The sequence below is a fragment of the Lontra canadensis genome, unplaced genomic scaffold (genome assembly GCF_010015895.1).
Source record: "Lontra canadensis isolate GAN:19392208 unplaced genomic scaffold, GSC_riverotter_1.0 scaffold71, whole genome shotgun sequence".
Lineage (NCBI taxonomy): Eukaryota > Metazoa > Chordata > Mammalia > Carnivora > Mustelidae > Lontra > Lontra canadensis.
The window spans coordinates 1,818,939-1,839,102 of record NW_022631065.1 but is presented as its reverse complement, the minus strand read 5'-3'; the positions used below and the strand labels follow the sequence as shown (position 1 = coordinate 1,839,102).

The 20,164-nt window shown below is 49.6% G+C and overlaps 2 protein-coding genes across 2 annotated transcripts in view; one reads left to right on the top strand and one right to left on the bottom strand.

Moving 5' to 3' along the window:
* Positions 1-5,996, top strand: part of TGOLN2 (trans-golgi network protein 2) — a 6,606-nt gene extending 610 nt beyond the window's left edge. The window contains exons 3-5 of the mRNA XM_032880599.1: positions 18-579; positions 1,832-1,915; positions 3,292-5,996. Of these exons, the coding sequence (XP_032736490.1) occupies positions 18-579; positions 1,832-1,915; positions 3,292-3,297 (652 nt within the window). The 3' untranslated portion in view covers positions 3,298-5,996. The remainder of the gene's footprint in view (positions 1-17; positions 580-1,831; positions 1,916-3,291) is intronic.
* A 1,764-nt stretch (positions 5,997-7,760) lies between these two features.
* On the bottom strand, positions 7,761-19,559 carry RETSAT (retinol saturase). The gene is made up of 11 exons (XM_032880670.1): positions 19,208-19,559; positions 17,066-17,248; positions 16,506-16,747; positions 15,794-15,995; positions 15,131-15,328; positions 12,927-13,046; positions 9,147-9,285; positions 8,825-8,934; positions 8,573-8,739; positions 8,254-8,413; positions 7,761-8,019 (listed from the first exon to the last, which is right to left on the bottom strand). Exons 1-11 carry the CDS (start codon positions 19,377-19,379, stop codon positions 7,883-7,885), a joined length of 1,830 nt encoding a protein of 609 aa, XP_032736561.1. The 5' UTR covers positions 19,380-19,559; the 3' UTR covers positions 7,761-7,882.
* Between the last annotated feature and the right edge of the window lie 605 nt (positions 19,560-20,164).

The window sequence follows — 20,164 nt, the reverse complement described above, 5'->3', positions numbered from 1 at the left end:
GGAGAGGACCCTAACAAGAAGCCCCAGACACAGTCCACAGGAGGTGGTCCTAAAGAGGAGAAGCTTGAGCCACAGTCCAAAGGAGACAGCCCTGACAGGGAGAAGCCTGAGCCACAGTCCAAAGGAGACAGCCCTGATAAGCTGGTCTCTAACCCATCCTCTGCTAACAAGGAGCCTACCAAGCTTGACCTAAACATACCAGCTGGCAAAGATACCTCTCTGCATGCTTTTAGAAGTGAATCTGGGGAGAGAGAATTACTAGACTCTGACTCCACTTCTCCACAGCAGGAGAAAGATGGCAAGTCTTCAGAGCTTACAGATGTGGAGGCCAAGAAGGCTGAGGAAGGGGATACGGAATCTGAGAATTCACCACCCGAAGGAGAGAAAGAAACGCCTGGCCTTGCCTCCAGTGAGAACCATGAAGGGACACTTTTAGATTCCATGAGTAGGGAGAATGATGACCTTTTTAAGGACAGTCTTGGAAGTGCTAGTGCAGAGAGCAGCCACTTCTTTGCCTATCTGGTGACTGCAGCCATTCTTGTTGCTGTGCTCTACATTGCCTATCACAACAAACGGAAGGTAAGTCAAGAATTGCCTTAAGAAGAGGAATGGGATTTCCTCCATCCTGAATTCTTGGTGTGCGCGCCAATATCTATCACTCATCAGCCTGTGAGCACTGGGGTTTTTAAGACAAACTGCAGTTTTTCCTCAGATTCTGCTAGGGCTTTTACTCTCATTTTATAGATCATCTTCCTTCATATCAGATTCCTTTGAGTACCCTCTGCTGCTGTCCTAGCTGCCAAGTGAGGACCTTATGATCTGACCTTAATTGGGGATCTCCTCCCGTAATCGTAAACTTAGATCGTTTACTGCCTCAGAGAACCTGAGTACCTGACAATCTGTAAGTAGAGTACTTACTTTCCTGTTTCCACTCTGAAGATGGTGCATCGTTTTTGGTTTCCTTTCCCGAGCTTTTATCTTCCATCTGCAGTGGCAGAAAGAGTGGTTACCTAGTCTTTGACAGCCACAGCAGAGAGCCCGGGACTATCTTCTACAATCAGTTGAGTTTCTGATTAGAAGAATGGCCGGAAATTGCATGGTTACACTCGTCTTCTACTGTGATAGCAGGGTTTGGTGTGGAGTCATATCTGTTGCTTAGCCACCACTCTGATGACGAAATGACGGCATTTCTCATTGAGCCCTAAGAACTCAGTAGTTTCTACAGCCTGGTTGAAATTGGAGAGTTCAGTTCAGTTCATGTTCATGATGTCAGTTTGCCTGTTGGCTGTGAGGAATGAGGAAATTGGAGAGTTCAGTTCATGATATCAGTTTGCCTGTTGGCTGTGAGGAATGAGGAAAAACGTTTAATAAGTATAGTGTGTTTCTTAGGCTACATCCAAATGCTCATCACACAGAAACCTCAGATGTGAAAATGGTAAGGTTAAAATGAAACAAGGAGAAAAAGTACATTTGCAGATAAGAAATAATTATTGCTTGTGGGGAAAAAAGGAATGTCTTATCCTAGAGCTGTCTGGGGCAGAGTTCGCAGATCTTTGTGCTTTTGAGTAAATCATACAGACTCCCACAAGCTAAAGCCCAGAACAGTCTTCCTTCATCTGTCATTTCCTGTTTGGCAGTGTAATAGATTCTGATGTAACTGGAGGCCCTGTCCTCCTGAAAACTTATCATTTAAAGAGGCCTCTTTGTGGTTGTACTGCTCTTTTACTGTCAGGGTCATTAACAAATGTACTACCAGGTGGTGACCTCTGATTTTAGAGACTGAAATATGCCATTGTAGAGTCACTTGTTAATTTCTTTTTCCTTTCCCCAGATTATTGCTTTTGTCCTGGAAGGAAAAAGATCTAAAGTCACTCGGCGCCCAAAGGCCAGTGATTACCAGCGTTTGGACCAGAAGGTAAGGAAAGGAGCACCAGGCATGTGGGAGGCATATGCAGCCTCAGATAGGCCCAGCAGTGCACTTGCGTTTGACATGGAGGCAGCAGCTGATTGTGGGATGCTGCCACCATTGCCCGTCCCTTTGCAGACCACAGAGCAGAGACATCCATTATATACATGTCTGCAACATGAGAGCTAGATATGTTTTACATCAGCTTCCTCCCTCTTATGTTCTACATCAGCTCCCTCCCTCGACAGATGAGGAAAGTCAGGCCCAGAAACATGATTTTCCCCCCAAAGTTCATACTGCAAATTTGTGGCAAAATTAAGACCCGATGGCAAATCTGTATACACCTGTCCTGTGCTTTTTGCACTGAATCAGCACTTCGCAGATTTTAACCACCTTGGGAATTGTGATGAAGAAGCAAAATCTGAATCCTTACCTATTGGGTGGAAGCTATGTTTCTACATTTCTAGGAGTTTCTAGGTGATGCCAAATGCTGGGGAACCATGCATTAGGTAGCAAAGCATTAGACTACACTCCCTGAATACAAATGAGTCCAGAAACATAAAGGCCTGCAACTCCCCAGATCAGCCCTACTAAGCACTGTGGACTAGGTTTCCTGAGTGTGGCCATCCCAGGCCTGTCAGAAAACAGGCTTCCTTCCGCCCCACAATGCAGGAGCTGAGCAATACTCTCCCCAGAGGCAGCCTGTCTGAGTGGGAGCAGGATACTTCCACTGCCTTTTGCTGCCAGCACTCACCCTTCCTTTCCCCTTTTGTGTAGGGACAGTCAGGACATCGGTAAAAAGTGGTTGGTGGCCTGACTTTCTAAAGGGAACACAGTTCACATGTATAGCTCATACCAGCACCAGAATAAGCCACTCAGCTCCGAACACCTTTTTTAACTAGCCTAGTAGGTCAGCTTCACAATTTAGCCCTGGCCTAGTACTGTTCCAGATAATTGACTTTAAGAATTTATTTCCCTTTCATTTTTTTCTAATTAAAAAAAATGCACATATAAACAATTCAGAACAACACAGAATGGCACAAAGCAGAAGCCAGGATTCCCATATTCCTTCCACCAAATGTGCATCTTTCTGGTCTATGTTTGATTTCAAACTGACTTCTAAGATTTTATTTATTTGAGAGAGCATGAGCAGGGGGAAGGGGACAGAGGGAGAGGGAGAAGCAAGCTTCCCACTGAGCAGGGAGTCTGATGCTGGACTTAGTCCCAGGGCCCTGGGATCATGACCTGAGCCAAAGGCAGATGTTTAACTGACTGAGCCACCCAGGTTCCCCAATAAGATCTTTTTCCCCCTAAAATCATAGTGAGGTATATTCCTTCTGGAAAGAGATTAATGTTACCAATGAATTGTGTTGCTCTTCTTTCAGATTTGATTTTTCCATTCTTGAGAACTTTGTCCTCCCTGCTGATTTGTTTTTAAATGGAGAGAAATGAAGAAAAAAGTACTGTGACCTAAGAGACACCCCCTCCTCTAGGATTTGGTGGCAAGTCTGGGCTGGCAGAGGCAAGGGGATTGCTTTGATTTTTGCACCTGCACTTTGGTGACCTTGTACTCCTGTGTCCCCATTATCTCTGCTCGTGTCTTCTGTCCTTTCCTTCTCTGAGTGTGAGTAGAAGGAGCATGTGGGAAGCCAACTGTGACCAAAGGGAGCTCAGCCCCAGGCAGGCTACTGCTGCCAACTGCCTTCCCTTGGGTCTTGGCCATTTAGTAGTTATCCCTTGAAAATAGCATTGTGCCCACTACTATCTTTGTAGACCTAGGAAAACTCTGCAGGATGAGATGCTCTTGTACCAAGGCCTCTTACTTGGGGGGGTTGTGCCCTTTACAAAAGATGAAGAGGTGAATGCTGACCGGCAAAGGGGGACTTTAACACATAACTCTCTTGAGAGGCTCCAGCAGCAAACCAAAACAGCTTTTAAAAAGTGCTTTATTGCCTGTTAAGTCCAACCTGTCTAGAGTAAGTTCTTCACATTTTCCAATATTTTCATATTAAGACAAAGTCAACTTCCATTTGGTTGTACTGACTGAACTTGGGGATTCTGGAAGTAAGGCTGTAAAGCCATGGTTCCCGTTATAGATTTTTAAAAATACAGTTATGATTATTGAAATGCTTTGTTCTTCTATACTCACATTTGTAACAAACTTTTTAAAATAGGGTAAGCTCGGGCTTTGCATAAGAAGATGTATGTGCAGGAGGGTTTCGGTTTTGATCTGCATTATTTCAAAGGGCTTTTATGAAAGGTTTCCCATAAACTCTGCTTTGCCTTTGTTGCTTAAACTAGACAAAACAGACCTGTAATCAGCAACTAACTGTACTCTTTTACCTTAATCTAGTTAATGGTTCTCTGATCAATATAAAATGCCAAGGGTAATTAGTAAAATTTCTCCTTCCAGCCCATGTTAGACTTTACTAAAATTTAAGAAATTCAGGGGTAACTGAGGTAGTGTCTTGGATCCTGCTGTGGTTTGAAGTTTTCTTTAAATCTGCTCTAGTTGTGCTACCCTATAATAGCCTAGAGAGAGTTGTTTCGGCAGAGAAAAAATGGAAATCGAATAGCTGATCTCAGGGAAATACAAAGAATGTGGAAAGTGATGGCAGTAGGATGAATTCTGTGCTGTTGAGGAAGCCGGTCTGCAGAAGGGACCAGCCTGTTGTCACATTATCTTGCACCTTGCTTAAAACAGAGCATGGCTTTGACTTGAGATTTATGGAGATAAGGAAGGAATGAATGTTCTTGCATCATTCTCTCTGCCTGTGCACCAACCTTAAAATGTTTTCCTCTCTCTAGGGAATCTTCTGTCAGGTTCTCCTAGCATTCCATGAAACCATGGTTCCCCCTGTCTACCTCTTGTGGCTTAGAGAAGCAAGCTTTTAGGACTCTGGTGTTCAGGACTGTGTAGATCTGCATACTCTCCAGGCCAAAGGCTCCTCTGGGCAGGCCCATGTAGGCTTCTGTGCCTTTTTGTTCTTGCTGTGTCCTCCATTCCCTGGCTTCCCCGGCTGTTCTTTGCTTAGGGTGCGCTCCCTTCTATTCTTCCGCTTGTCTCCCCCAACTCTTCCTTCAGGGCCCAGCTCAGGTTTTCCCACACACCTTCCTCACTGCCCCCACTACAGAGGATTGGCTCTTTTCATTCTACTCTAAGAACTTTAATAATGCCAGTCACAAATTTTGCAACTCCAAAAAAAGGGCAGACATTATCTGATGTCTCTATCTGGTCTCTTCCCCCCAAAACTAAGCTGCTTGCAGGAGTGCTTGTGGCACCATCTACATACCTGCCTACAGGATAGTGACGTTCCCTGGTATTTCAGTTCAGTGTCTCCTTTCTTTGTTTAGGACATACGAATGTAACTTAAGTAAGGTCTCACACAGCTCTTCCTGGCTACTGGTTGCTGTCCCTTTTTGATGGATTTTGCTTGTAAGGAGGAGAACAGAAAGGTTGGTTTCAGGAACCAAGAGGGTTGGCACCAAGTGGATGCAAAATAAGTATTCTGTGGAGTCCACATAGTTCCATTTTTTGAGCATCCAAGAAGTATTGTTTCTTGTGCTAAAAGAGTACAATTGAATTTGTTTCACTTTAGAAATTACACTGAAGGAACTCTCTCACCCCGGTGGAAAACTTGTTTCCTCAGGAGTTGTCCTTTGGAAGATGAACTCTTGGAAGCATGTTTTTCTAGGGATGATGTGGAGGAGGATGAACTGGCTAAGGCAGGTCTTTCAAGCCGGTGAGGGGAGGGGAGGCACATGGAGCCTTGAGAGGCACCCCTATCCAGACAGCTACGTGCTTGCTTTCCTGCCCTAGCTTTTGGTTGCAGGGTGATTTCTGTGAGGAGAAATCTATGCTTTAGTCATGGATGTCAATAGATGGGTTTGTTTTCCTGCTACAGATTACGGAGTGGAATTAAAGAATCCACTTCTGGACTTGTGGGGAGTGAAGGCCCGTCTATGTAGAAAGGCTGTAACAACTCGGAAAGACTGGACAACTAGCTATATAAATGCTGACATTTCTTTTCCCGTGATGGCTTTTAATGAAACATTTGGTGATAGAATTATAAACCTCTTTAATTCCCCTGATGGTGATTCTCATTTTTTTCCTCTACTTCGTGTCATTTAAATCAAAAAAAGGAAGCCTGCTCCTTGTTTTTACAGGGTAACTTGATATATAATGCTGTTATGTATATGTGATGAAAGCTAGCATGCTTTGCACATGTTCTGAATCATTTGAACAGGGAGGAGAGTATTTTAGACACCAGACACCAGACCCTTTAGTTCTGCCAGCTGTTTTCTGAAAACTTTTGCTGGGAAGGTTGTCTTTGACACTGCCTTGCTTAAGGAAGAATCCTTCAGGTTTCATTTAATTGTTCATCCAGAGAAAGACTGAATCTTAGCTCAGCTAGTCCCACAAGTAAACGTGTGACTTTCCTAAATGTCCCTGTTGAGAAACTCCTCTGTAACGGTGTTAGATCTGAGCTGTGTAGTTTCAAGCTGCCAAAAAGCCAGCCTCCTCACACTCGTAGATACTCCTTTAGTTCATAATTTTCTCATGTTAAATAAATGACTGAAGTTGTTCCCCTTTTTTGTTTACCTGATTAGTACAGTGCCACTGTTTTTGCAGTGTTTTATATTTTCAGCTTTAACTTAACTATATAATTACTTTTATTTTTTTAAAAGCTTATTTGGTCTAATGATAAGTATTTTTAGTACATAATGTTTTACTGAGCTCCTCTGAATGCCATTTCAATGTAGCTTTGTATCATTGCACAGAAACCAAAATAAACTTCAAATATTAAAGCTACAAAATCATTACATTTATTAAAATGGTAATAACATTGACAGAAATAAGGCTAATATAAGTGAAAGGTAATTTCTTTTTTAAAGCCTTGTGAACCTTCCTAATCCGCACGTGTGTACCAATAAACAGGAACACCATCCCAGGCCTTTGCACACATTCTGTAGCTTTCCACATTCTGATCCTGACTGATTTCCAGCCACACTGCTCCTACCAGGCAGCCCATATTTTGGGTCTAGGAGGTAGCTGGCTAATGTGTCTTACAGTTACTTCTGTGACTGTCCTCTGCTATACCCTTGGCAGGAATGCTCTTTCAGCCTGCTTCAACCCCGGTGAAGTCATCTTTCCAGTCCTGTGCCCCCACTGCTAATGTTACCCTTTGCTGTGGATTTTTGGAACATAAACCTTGAGGCTCAGGTACTGAGCTCCATAAACATATCTTGGTGCAGACCCAATGAAGACCCAGTGTCACCTTGGAAGTAAGACGAACCTAGGGCCTGTTGTGTATGAATTGGATATGCTAACATATACCTTGCTGGCGAATGTCTTTACCCCCACACCAAGCCCATCATAGGCATTTCCTCGACCCTCTGAAAGAGCCATTGGAACCAACAAAAATGGGGTCTGGGGGCCTCTGAACCTATGGAACTACAACCAAAACCATGCCCAGGTTTGGATAAAAGCCTCTTCAGTCACCCTTTACCCTCAGTTGTGTGGAGCTCCTACAGCACAGCGTGGAGAATGGGAGAGGAGAAGCCTCGGGACAGCTGGCCCAAGCTGCTTCAGCTGGCCCATGCTTTTGAAGGTTCTCTCCACCTGACCAAAACAATACTTGACTCTTGACAGCTTGGAGCTGGGAGGTATGGGAGTGTGGTATACAAAGCACCGCTTGACAAGATGAGCTTTGCAAGGCACTGGCCCACCCACACCAGGTCTTTCAGCAGGGACAACATGTTAGAGGTATGAGAGCTGATCATCGGCCAGCTCTAAGAGCCACAGCTTGAGGACTGTGATCTGAGGACTGTGACCTGTGTTTCAGACCTCTAGTCAGAAATCAAAACAAATTAGAGTGCTTTATGTGAGGAAGGAACAGGACAGAAGGACATCATGGCTAATCAAGGGCTGAGCCATAGCGCAGATGGGACTCCTCAGACCCACTGCTTACTGAACTAATGCTGCTTCTGTGCATGGATCCTTGAGTGAAGCTTCTTAAGGTCTAAGTACAAGTTCCGCTTCAGGACGGCACTGCAGCACAGCAGAGCCCCTTGCAAGGCCCCCATCAACCCACAGGTGAAGATATCCTGGCCTAGGGGACAAGAGCAGAGGCCCATGAGCACCTTCCCACAAGGGGGATGGGGAGCAAGGGCTCTCATGGTCATCCCTCCCAGCTAGGCCACCCCAGGTCCACAGCCTGCTAGGGCAGCCCATCCCCGTGTGGAAGGCTGTAGGGGAAAGTAGGACCTAAGGACAGAACAGAGTACTTGGGGTGACAGGGACATCCAGGGTCTCAGGACCTGGAAAAATGGGGCAGTCCACGTACCTGTCAGGTAGAGGTTGGGAATGGGGGTTTGGGCCCTCATGGAAGCTATCACGTGAGGATGTAGGCGGTCCAGGTCATGGTCCGCCCCGTAGCAGGCACCTCGGGGAGCAGCCAGATAGAACTGGTAGGTCAGTGGGGACCCTCCAGCCACACTGTCCACCTGAGGAGACAAAAAAGGCAGCCAAGAGGTGGGAGCAGGGCCTAATAAGGTCCTTCCCTTCCCCGAGCTTGGCTGTGTCCGGGTTTTACTGCCCTCCCCAAAAGAAAAAGCAGAACTGTCACCAATTTGTTGCCACGAGCACACAGTCTACTATCCTACCTTCCCCTCTAGCTGTGGGAACAGCCTCATGACAACTGACAGGGAGGCTTCAACAAAGGCGTTTTTGAGGGTCTCATAGTCGCTGCTCCGCTGTCCCTTCGCTTCCTCCCGCCATTCTTCAAACCAGTCATAGCAGGTGGGCATCAGCACGATCATCGTGGACCGGTCTGGGGACACAGAGCCGGGCTTATTAACCCCAGGCCCCTTCCTTGTTCTAGCCCCCCCCCCCACCCCCAGGACCCAAAGCCCCACCTGGGAACCGGTCCTCCCAAGTGGGGTCCTTGGCTGACGAGGAAGCGATGAAGAAAATGGGCACGTGTGCCGCAGCCTTTTCCCTGGGCGCCGAGAGGTAGTGCTCCATTCTGCAGGGGAGGAGCGTGGCTGCCAATCCCCAGGCCTCGCTCACTGCCACTGGCACTGCCCAGTGTATGTCACCCCCAAGGACACCCCTCCTCCCCAGGGACGAAGCTGAGTCTTAGTCCACAGTTCTCCCAGCATGAAGGGAGGAAGCAAGAGCCCTGTGGGCCTCGGGCCCCTGCCGACCCCCTCTCCCCCATGTGCACACACGCCTTACGCCTTGTCGAGGTCTGTGTCGAAGCAGACAAAGTAGTTGGTGGACTGTAGCCCTAAGTCTTCCTTGGTGCCTCGCAGGCTGATGAAAACAGAGAAGGCACCCAAGCCAGGCCGCACCATCTCCAGCTGCTGCTTCACACCTGCCAAAGTGTCAGGGCTGCATGACCTGGGGCTGTGGTGGCTGCTTCCTGCCCTGACCTTGCAGATTCCTGCTCACTTTACCCGCGGCCGCCAGCCTAGCATCTGGGCCATTTTCACAGCTGTTACTTCAACACTGACTTGGCAGGAGGAGGGGGCTGCTCTTCCGTCTCCTGCCTGTAAAGAGCCCAACCCCAGGCTCCCACTCTTCTGCCTTCTCCCGCCTCTGCTGGAAGCACCCCTAGAAGCCCGGGAGGCTCAGCTTCCCTAAGCTGGCCCAGGGTTGCAGGACAGTCTCAGGCTTACTGCTTCCAGCCTCCCCCTGATAGCTTTAAGTCATGAGCGCACTACTGGCCTCCACACTATACAGACCACACATATGCACAGCACTTTGTGACCAGCCTTGATTTCCATATAACATTTAACATAAGCCATCTAATGAATGACTATGCATAATTCCTCATGATCCGTTCAGGCAGTACGAGACCTCAATGTGGTAAGCAATGTACGTGAACAAATGCGAACAGCATTACTGACACCTAATGTTTAGAATTCAGGTAGGGGAGGAGGGAAGAGCACCCTGGAGGAGGGTGACAGACTCTTCTAAGAACCATCTGATGTCCCCTGGACCTAAGCAGCTGGGCTTCCCCACCTCTCAACAAATGACCCCAGACCAATTTTCTGGAAGTGGCTCCCACAAAGTCTTATCCTTCGTTCCCATTCCCAGGACCATCACCTGCCTGAAGGGTAACTCACCCACTGGCTGCTCTGCTTAATTTGTTGAACAAGTATTTGTTGAGGACCTAAAATGTGCCAGGTCCTCTCCTAGGCTTTGGGGACGCTACAGGGTATCAGATACGATGCCTGTCTACTGGAAAAGCGACTGTTCCTGAAAGAAGTTGTCTTTCCCCATAGAGGCCACAAAGAACTGAGCGCTCTGTGTAGGGTGCGCATAGAAAAACAGGCCACTTCTGAGCCTATGGCATGCTAACGATGGCAGCGGGACTGTAGGTGCACGCTGATGGGGGAAGGGGAGCGCGGGCTTCCAGAGCCACAGGAGGGCTCCTGGGGCGGCTCTGGAGCTGCAGGGGCACCGGTGACCCGCATCCCAGCATCTAGGGCTGACCGCACTGCCAGCTCCCCCTCACCAGGTGCAGTGGGGGTGGTCATGGGGAAGACGGGGGTGCCCAGGGAATGAGACTGTCTAGGTCTTCAGAGGCCCTTAAGATTAGCAACCACCTCCAGCCAGACCTTCCTTTCCTTTTTCTCCAACTAGAAGGATGTGATCCAGGAACCACATACCTGGCAGAAAAGGAGAGCCTAGAGTCCCAAATCAGGCACACAAGGATGACATCAAGGCTGTTTTTCCCAGGCCAGCCTCAGCTTCCCTACTGGTACTATCAGACCGGTTTTCCCCACTCAAGACAACTTCCCCTCCAAACCATCCCCAGGAACCTCCTCAAGGCTCAGCAGTGGAATTAAGAAAAGTGCTCCCATTTACACAGGCTCCCTCTGCCTGACCGCCCCTCCTCCACACTTGATGGCAACTGGCACTGCCTGCCCCAGAGGCCACCCAGTTCTCGTCTCTGAGAGGGAGACAGACCCATGAGAATCCCCACCCCAGAGCAGCTGGAAACAAAGGAGTCCCAGCACCTGGGGTGTGCTGAGTTAGGCATCCTCACTGCCACTGCCTGAAATGTTCTCAGACTGGATTCATCTGAGGCTGCATTTAACTCCCCACCCAAGTGGGGCAATTGTTTGTTTGTTTGTTTGTTTGTTTGTTTTGCCAGGTGGGCCTGGTGCCATTAGATAAGACACATAAAGCAGCAAATGTTGTAACTGTAACCACATAGTGAAGGGAGAGCAACATGGCTACTGGGGGAGGAGGTGTGGAAGAGAAGGGAGGGTACTGGGACCCATCAGAGGACAGGGCCAGGGTTCAGAGTTCCTGGGAGACAGCCAGGCAGCAAGTACCAAAGGCAAAGTCCGTCAGTCCTCAGAGCCCTGCTCAGCTGCCCTGCCACTGGCCGGTCTGCCTCAGCCCACTCAGCCCATGTGGTGTGAGGGAAGGGAGGCCTTTGCTGGCACAGATGCTGGCTGAGGCCCAGCTAAGTGAGGCCAAGAGATGAGAAGGCTGGATTTTGGTCATACACATCTCATGCCTCAGAGACCATCACGGCTGCCACCTGTCCTCTCCCCTGGAAGGAAACCCAGGACATCACTTTTCTACTGAACCCACTGTGCTGCCCACCTTCCCTGGCTATTCCAGAGCAGCCACAGGCCCACCCTCTGGAGGGGAGAGCTCCGTCCCACTGCTCTCTGGGCTCCCCCATGTGCCACTGAAGGCCATGGTTTCCAACCCAACCACATCTGGAGCTGTTCCTCACTCTCACCTCCCACCCCAGCCAGAGGCCTTTATCTAGAACTGTCTCTTACTCTCCTGTACTATAGATCCCCTCCCCGCCAACTGGCCTCCTGTCCTCAGATCATACCAGTAGCTTCTAGTTACGTGACATTCTAAAGTCCATTTCAAAATCATAACCTCTTACTCAACTCTGGCTCAGCTACTCTGTTCCCTGTAGGCTGGCTGCTCTCCTGCCCCTTTCCTTTTGTCTGGAAGCTCCACATTCCTTAGTCCAGAGGGGACCAAGAGCCAGTCAGACACACCAGTATTCTCATCTCAACTTGGCTACTTTCACCTGGGTGGCCTCAGGAAGTCACTTCACCTCACTTCTCCACATCCTGCGTAAACATTAGGATGATGACATCTCTCTCCCAGGTGGCAATGAGGATCATGTGCAATGACAAAGGGAAAGCCTCTCACACAGACTTACCAAGGGAGGGCTCACCCATAGCTATGCCTACTGACCCCTCGCCCCTAAAATCAGACTTCTCAATTTTTGGACACAGTCTATCAGAAGAGATGATCACATTGAGTATTATTTCTGTCTGGGTCCCAGATTTCAAGCATAAGCCCAGAGCTCAAGGGACAGAAGAAAGCCAGAAGGATACTCCTCCTGCAGCCTCAGCCCCAATAAGGAGCTGGTTCCTGAAAGAGGCAAAAAATATAACCTTGGATCCCAAATAAAACACACAACAGTTATAGCAAGACTTTCTTCTCCATGCCGGCCTTAGCTTTCCTTACTGATACTGTCAGACTCGGCTTTCCCATTCAAAATAAGTGAGAAATTAAGGAGAAAAGTAGGATTCATACCACAAACTTAGTGAAAACCCAAGAAATGTTCCTTTAGGATGCTACCCGCCATCACCAACTGTGAGAGAGATAATTTAAGATCTGGAGAAGCTAGAAATGGGCAATCTGGAATGGAGCCTTGAAAGAGGAGAGGGCAAAGTAGGTGAGGTTATAAGCGAGAGAGGATAAATATGCCAAGAATGGAATGAGAGAGAAGGACCAAGGGCTCTTTGGGGGGTGACACAATACGAGGGAAGCTGCTTCCCAACCCCTTTGCACAGAGGCCATGCTGGGAACAGATGCTGGAGACAGCATGCTCGTGCTCACCTGTTCTGCTCAAGGATGGTCACAGGGCAGTCAGGAGGAGCAAGAGCACCAGTCGGGCTGGGCAGGCTAGCCCCAGAGGGGTGCTGGTGGGAGCTCGGAAGAGCAACGCAGCCCAGTCTTTACCTGGCAGGCAGCGGGCGTTCTCAGGTAGCAGGTACTTATAGGTATTGAAGAGTCCTGCGTCGGAGATCACAATGGGGCAACAGATGTTCACCAGCACCTGACCCTTCTTCACAGTGACGCCTGCAGGCACAAGAGCTTGCCTGAGGTTCTGAACACTCCAGGAAAGGTCCAGATCTTGCACATATCTCTCCCAGCCTACATTGCATGTTCTCAGACCTGGGCATCCAGCCCACCCAGGTCTAGGTGGGCAGGCTCCAGGCCAAACTGCAAAGTGAGTACATCTTTGCCTAGCCCAAGTCACTCCTGCCCTTACTTCCCTGGCTCTCTCCCCTATGTAGGTGCCCTTTTCTTTAGCCAAACCCAACAACCTCCACACTGACCCCAACAAAACTCATGGGCTGAAGTCCTTCCACTGGAATCCCAGGCCCTTCTTCACTGCTACCAGAGTTCTATCTCCAAAATACTCTGAAAACCTCTGGTGTCACCACAGCCTCTGTAAGATAAACTCCAAAGTCTTGTACCGGCCTTCTAAGGTCTGGGCCCTTCTATGTCTCTAGTCCCATCTCTGGCCATACTCACTAACCTATCAGGGGCAACATATGAAGCAGCTGATATTCAACCATACTTAACCTATAAAAATGGCAGTTTCTGGGGCACCTGGGTGGCTTAGTTGGTGAAGCCTCTGTTGGATCTTGATCTCAGGGTTGTGAGTTCGAACCCCACATTGGGCTCCACTCTGGGCATGGAGCCTACTTAAAAAAAAAAAAAAGGCAGTTTCTTAGGGTTCAAGCTACTACTTCCAGATGTTTAAAAATACTCAGCTCTTTCATACATCTGTACTTTTGCACATGCTGTTCCCCTTGCCTGGAATAACATCCCAAAACCTCGGCCTAAGTTCTTCTCACCCTTTACGAGCTGGCTCAGGCACCGCTCCCCTCCTTCCTCCATCCTTAGTATGTGTCTCTATCTGACACTTTAAATTATGTCTCAGTGATCTCCCCTATGAGGCTGGAAACTTCTTGAGTTATAGATTTTCTTTATAGCCATCTTATGTTTGTTTTCTTTTTAAAGATTTTTATTTGTTTATATGACAGACAGAGATCACAAGAAGGCAGAGAGAGAGGAAGGAAGCAGGCTCCCTGCTGAGCAGAGAGCCCGATGTGGGACTCGATCCCAGAACCCTGGGATCATGACCTGAGCCGAAGGCAGAGGCTTTAACCCACTGAGCCACCCAGGCGCCCCTCCATCTTATGTTTTTATCTCCATCTTTTATCACCTTGTACCTGAAAAATACAAGTAATATTCTGAACCGAATCTAATTAAACCCATCAACCCACCTTGCTTCATGAACCTCGCTCGTTTGGCTGGAAGAAGAACTTGCTCTGGACATCAGAGAAAATCTCACACAGCTGACAGCCACCTCTTCTTTATCCGGGCAATTCCTGGTCTCTTCTACACATGCGTTCCCAGAGATTGCTCATGCTTTTTCTCCCTTGATGTGTGTGTGTGTACTGGGCCATCCACTCCCCTACTCCTCCTTGCAAGATTCCTCTGGTGAGTTCACTGTCACATCAGCCCTATTCTCTCAGGCTTCTCTCTGTCTCCTTCCCTGATGCTTCTTCAGGCAGCCCCTAGTCAGGGATGGCCTGTTCGTTCTCTTGAGTCCTTCCCTGCATACACCTTCCTCCCCTCACAGAATTCATCCACAGTGTAATTCTGACTCTCTGTGCAGGTAGCAGGAAAGACCTGAGCCAGGCTAACGAGATTCTTGGCTCCACCTGCCATTTACAGACCAAGGCCAGGGCATCTGGCTGGCCTCCACACTGCCCTTTGGAGTGCACACGTTACTTATTCATTCTGTCACTGAATAGACACCTGTTGAGCCTCCATTATGTGCTAAGATCTACAAAGATTACAGAGATACAGCCCCTATATTCAAGGAGGTTATGGATTACCGATAACTATGGAATAAATGATTAAATACTGTCCTTTGGGGGAACAGTCAACACTTTATTCTTCCTGCCTCATTTTTTCACCTCCAGACTAATCCCTCTCCCCAAGCCCCTGCTTTGGGCAGTTTCAGCCTTGAACTCCCCATGTGACCAGTTCTTCTCCACCTTGTGACCACAGTTTTGATTCTCTCAGGACCCCAGTCCTGTCCCACCCTAACCCGGGGACCAGGAAGCAGGATGCAGGGCTCTCACCACAGGCTTTCCCAGCTGAGTCCAGCAACACGCTCTGCACAGTGGCATGGGTCAGGACAGCACCCCCGGCCCGCTGAATCACAGGGATGGTGTGGAAAGCGATCTCACTGGTACCCCCTCGGGGATAAAAGGCTCCTTCTATGTAGTGGTCAACCACCAGAGCATGCATGGAAAAGGCACTGTGGCTGGGGGTCACACCTACAGAAGCAAGGAAGGGGTGATGAGGTGAGAGCCGGCGGCAGCACCATTTAGAAAGGAACACAGTTTCCTGTCAAAAATCACACAGCCTGAGTCGACCCATCCCAGGATCCAAACGATCCCCAGGGCTAGGGCAGCCAGAGGGCCTGTTTCCATCCAAACAGAGGGCACCGGACAGATCCTGGGGCTGGTGGGAATGTCCTCCCTGCAAAGTGCCATGTTGCCAAGACGAGGGAGGACATTGTTGGTTGGAAAGGAAAATCATCCAGGGCACAGATGACGGAATCTTTTACCAGGGAGTCCAGAAGGTAGGTGGCCAGACTTGTCATCTGGAAGCTCCAGAGGGCCTTGGGTATATACCGCTCCATTTCAGTTAGTCAAGCAGGCTCAGGAAGAAAGACTGAGAGCCAAGAGGGCAGCACCTCCTCCTCCAGGAGCTGCCCAGGACCCAAGGCTAGTACCCACCGTAAGTGGGGAAGATATAGCTCAGCACCGCCCGGAGCTCCGGGGAGGCGGGCAGCTGCCGCAGGACGTCAGCCAGGCTCTGGGTGGATGCACGAAGGAATGGAAAGAAACGGGTGAGCGGCCCACATTTGCTGATGAGCTGAGCTAAGCGCAAGGGAAGCATCTTCAACAAGACGGCATGGATGGCTCCACGTGACACCACCTGGGGAAAACATGAGCCTTGAGAACAGGTCCCATATCTAGAATACTGTCAGGAAATCGCCATTCCAATAGCCAGCACCAGCCCCCAAGCAGGGCCCAGCACCACTTAGACCTGGCTGAACTTGGGTTTTTAAAATTCTGTCCTCCGTGAATTGTTCCCATTCCACATTCAGATAAGACCTTCTCTGCTTTTCAGTTTTCTGACCAAATTTCTTTTGAAAACTCCCATCTGATCTCAGAGGAAGTAAAAAAGCCTGTGATCTTACCAAGTAGAAGCCAGCCTTGTCAAAAAGGAGACCAGGGTGCCCCCCAGAGGCCAGAGTGAGAGTGGCAGCCGCCAAGCCCAGGGTCCAGAGACAGGACCCAGCTGGGCACTGAGGCCAACTAGGGATAGTGGCTGAGTTCAGGGCAGACTTGACTGTTTCTCCCTTCTTGCCAGGGAGTCGCTCCACTCATGAAGAAGGTCAGCCTTTTCAGGAATAAACAGGGGTCCTCAGCATGGCCATGTTACCTTAACCAGCTTTACATATTTGTCAATGGCAGCTTCTTCCTGGGGAAACTTCTCCTTGAGGCCCTGAATGTAAGCTTTCTCCCCACTGTACATGGGGAACTCCTTTCGGCCATTGGGCCCTTCTAGTACCATGATGTCAAAGGGAGAGGACAAGGCAGCCCAGTCCAGCTGCCCCTCCGTGATCTGGTCCAAGACCAAACGGCAAATCCCGTCCTCTTGCATGGACCCAACATAATGGATTCCTATTGGGAGAGAGAAAAAAAAGGTGTCATAGAGATAAGGGGACTGACCCCTGGAAAGGTGGATAAGGAAGCAAGGTGAAAGGGTTAGTCCTGCCTGGCTGAGTCCCCCACCCAGAGGATGCCACCGACCCTTTCCGTGGGGAGGAGTTGCAACAGAAACCACCAAATCTCTGCCCAGTTCCATACCCAGTGGTTGTGGCTATCAGGCAAAGTGGTGCCTCCAAAACAACAGAGAAGTCCAGGATCCTCCGACAATGGCTTCCCCCAGCCTCCTGAAGACAGAGCCATGCTCCCAGCCCCTTCCCACATAAACCTTACCTGTGTCAAACTCAACACCTTTCTGTCCGAAAGTATGACAGCAGCCTCCGGCCTTGCCGTGTTGTTCCAGCACCAGAACTCGCTTGCCAGCTTTGGCCAGAATCGCAGCTGCAGCCAGGCCCCCAAAGCCACTGCCAATCACCACTGCATCCAGATTCTCTGGCACTTGGCTGGCTGAGAAAGCTACCGCAGAGGGAAGAGTCAGAGGATGAGCTTCTCAGGCAGGGGCAGCGGGAGAGCAAAGAGATGGAAACCAAGGAAGACTCCACTAGCTTATACAATGCAAGTGAACTCTAGGGAGTTCGGCATGGAGTGACTGACTGAAATAACTCCACCCGTTCACCTGGGAAATTCTCAGGGACCAGCCAGGCAGATTAAAGACAGCGATTTGATATGAGTTGAATTGATGTAATCAAAACCCATATGTACCTGGAGATTCTCCCTACTATCAAAGAAAGTAAGAATCAGTAAACCACAACACAAACAAAACCAGAAAGCTGACAGTAATACGGGCTGAGAAACTTCAGTGCAGATAGAGAGCTGGGAAAGAAAGAAAACGAGGAGATGGGGGACAGAGGAGAGTGTTGTGGGCAGGCTGCTGGCTCATGGAACTGTCCATTCACAAGTTGGTTATCTTTGGAAAATACAGGGTCTGTTGGCACCAGTGGAGCAGCCTGGCCTATGATGATTCGTCACGATCCCGAAGCAGAGGCTTGAGCAGGACAGAGCTGAGAAATCATAGCACCACCCCCTTAATATCGGAGAAGTCTAGAGGCAGAGCTAAGGGGTCACACAAGATCTGTTCTTTAAAGATCACTCCTGAAGAACTGAGATTTGAAATTTTTCAGACTGCACAAGAACTTGGAAAACTTAGGCACCTGGGTGGCTCAGTGGGTTAAGCTTCTGCCTTCAGCTCAGGTTATGATCTCAGGGTCCTGGGATCCAGCCTCACATAGGGCTCTCTGCTCAGCAGGGAGCCTGCTTCCTTCTCTCTCTCTCTCTCTGCCTGCCTCTCTGCCTACTTATGATCTCTCTCTGACAAATAAATAAATAAAATCTTAAAAAAAAAACAGAACTTGGAAAACTTTTCAAACATTTTTAGAGGAACAAGCACATTTTATATCACAACCCTGGTTATAAATAAGTATATAATATAAATACCTGAAATAGGAGTTTCACAATTCAACACTTCCCAGAACTATGTATGATGACTCTGATAGTTTCTATTCTACCACATTTTGAAATCCAAACTGCGAAATCGAATTCATGACCCACTGATAGATGACAACCTGGTGTGAAAAAGTTATACTAGTCACCTCATTTTTAGATTAACCCAAGATTGGTGGAGTGACTTGCAAATGGTTATGCAGTAAATTAATGACAGAGTTCAAGCTAAAACCCTGATCTCAGAAGTTCAGACTAATAGTCTTTCCACTTAAAAGAGTATTGTGACTGCCTGTATCACAAGATGTGTCACACAGAATTCTAAAATTTACAAGTGGTAGGGACCTTGGAGATCAAAGAGGAGATCTATTTTTTTTTTTTTAAGGCAGAACTCCTTCTTTAAAGCTTTTGAGGAACCCCAAAATATGTCCTAAAGATGAGAGTGGAGATACTCTGGTTGACCAAGGAGCAACTCTGAGCTTGAGGCATCCTGTTGAGGTTCTCCCAAAGTTTTAGAACCAGAGTTCGACCATATAATTTGGGAGGAGGCATAACCAGTCAAATCACTTGATGGGCAAAATACAATTTCCCACACAGGTTGTAAGAAACGTGCAGCTCCTCCACGCCTCTGAACCATGGAGGTAGTGTAAGTGAAAAAAGTTAAGGTCCTATAAACTAAATGGGGGGAAGGTCTCTTGTCTATCCTGCAGATCATGGACCTATTCTTGGGTATACCATGACCTTGGGATGCTGAGACCGGACAGCGCCCATGGAGCCACTAAGGCCCAGGGCCTGCCAGGGCTAAGGCTCCCAGCGGTAGCAGATACTAAGGCGGGGGCGCTTCCCCGTGCAAGGAAGCCCTCCTAACGCTTTACATTTGGGAAACTGAGGCCCAGGTAGACAGCGGCTTGCCCTGTCGGAATGGGAATGCAAGCCACCCAAGTGCAGCCCTGGAGCCTAGGGTCCCCTCCCGCTGACCTCGCTTGAGAACCTTCTTCCTGGCCTCCTTGTCGGTCACCAGCGGCGCGAGGGTACGCCTGACGTCCTCGGAGAAGGGGTTCGGGGAGCTGCCTGCGGACAGGCGCAGGTGCCCTTTGCGGAAGACCGCCAGCAGCAGCAGGGCCAGCAGCGGCAGCAGCGAAAGCCACATGGCGCCGGCGGGGTCCGAGGACTGGGTTCGCAGCCTCCGCACCCAGCCTCTGCGTCCGGGACTCTGCCACGCCTCTGTGTCCTTCTGGGCTGGGCGGGGAGACGGGGATTGGGAGGAGGCGGAGGCAGCCTCGACCACTGATAAGCCAGACCTTTCTGGCAGGGAGCTTTGAGTCAGGCGCAGACTGACCCTCCCTGCGGCTCATAAGGCTCTCGCAGTGCCAAGAGTCCTTGGCAGCCGGGAGGTGGGGCGCCTGCGGTGGAGAGGCGGCGCGGGGACGCGGTGCGCACGCGCGGGAAGGCGGGGCCGGCGGCTAGACCCTGACGCGGCGGCGCCGGAGTTCTGGGCCGCGGTCGGCAAACCCCTGGCTCTACGGAGCGAGCGTAGGTTGGAGATGGTCGTCCCGGGCCGAGACGAGGCTGGGAGCTGCAAGCCTGAGAGAGAATCCCGCCCGGGACCCAGGAGACCTGGGTTCTGATCTGCGCTGTGCCGTGGGCTCGCCCACTGACCCGAGGCAAGTTGCTTACCTGTTTTCCGCACCAGCTGCTGAGGAGGTTTCCGTCCGGAATCCACACAGCCCCAGTCTGGCGGGGTACCTTGGTAGAGTGAGATTCCCGCCGAGATCCGCGCGTCACAGCCGGCGAGCACCCGGCCCTGTGTCCCCCAGGTGGCCAGTCGTTTTGCCGGGGGCCGCGGCGTCCGCCTGGGATGGCGTTGCCTTCGGCGGCGCCCCCAAGCCTCTACCTGGGCCCCATGGTACCTGCCCTCCGTGGGGGCTTGGGAGG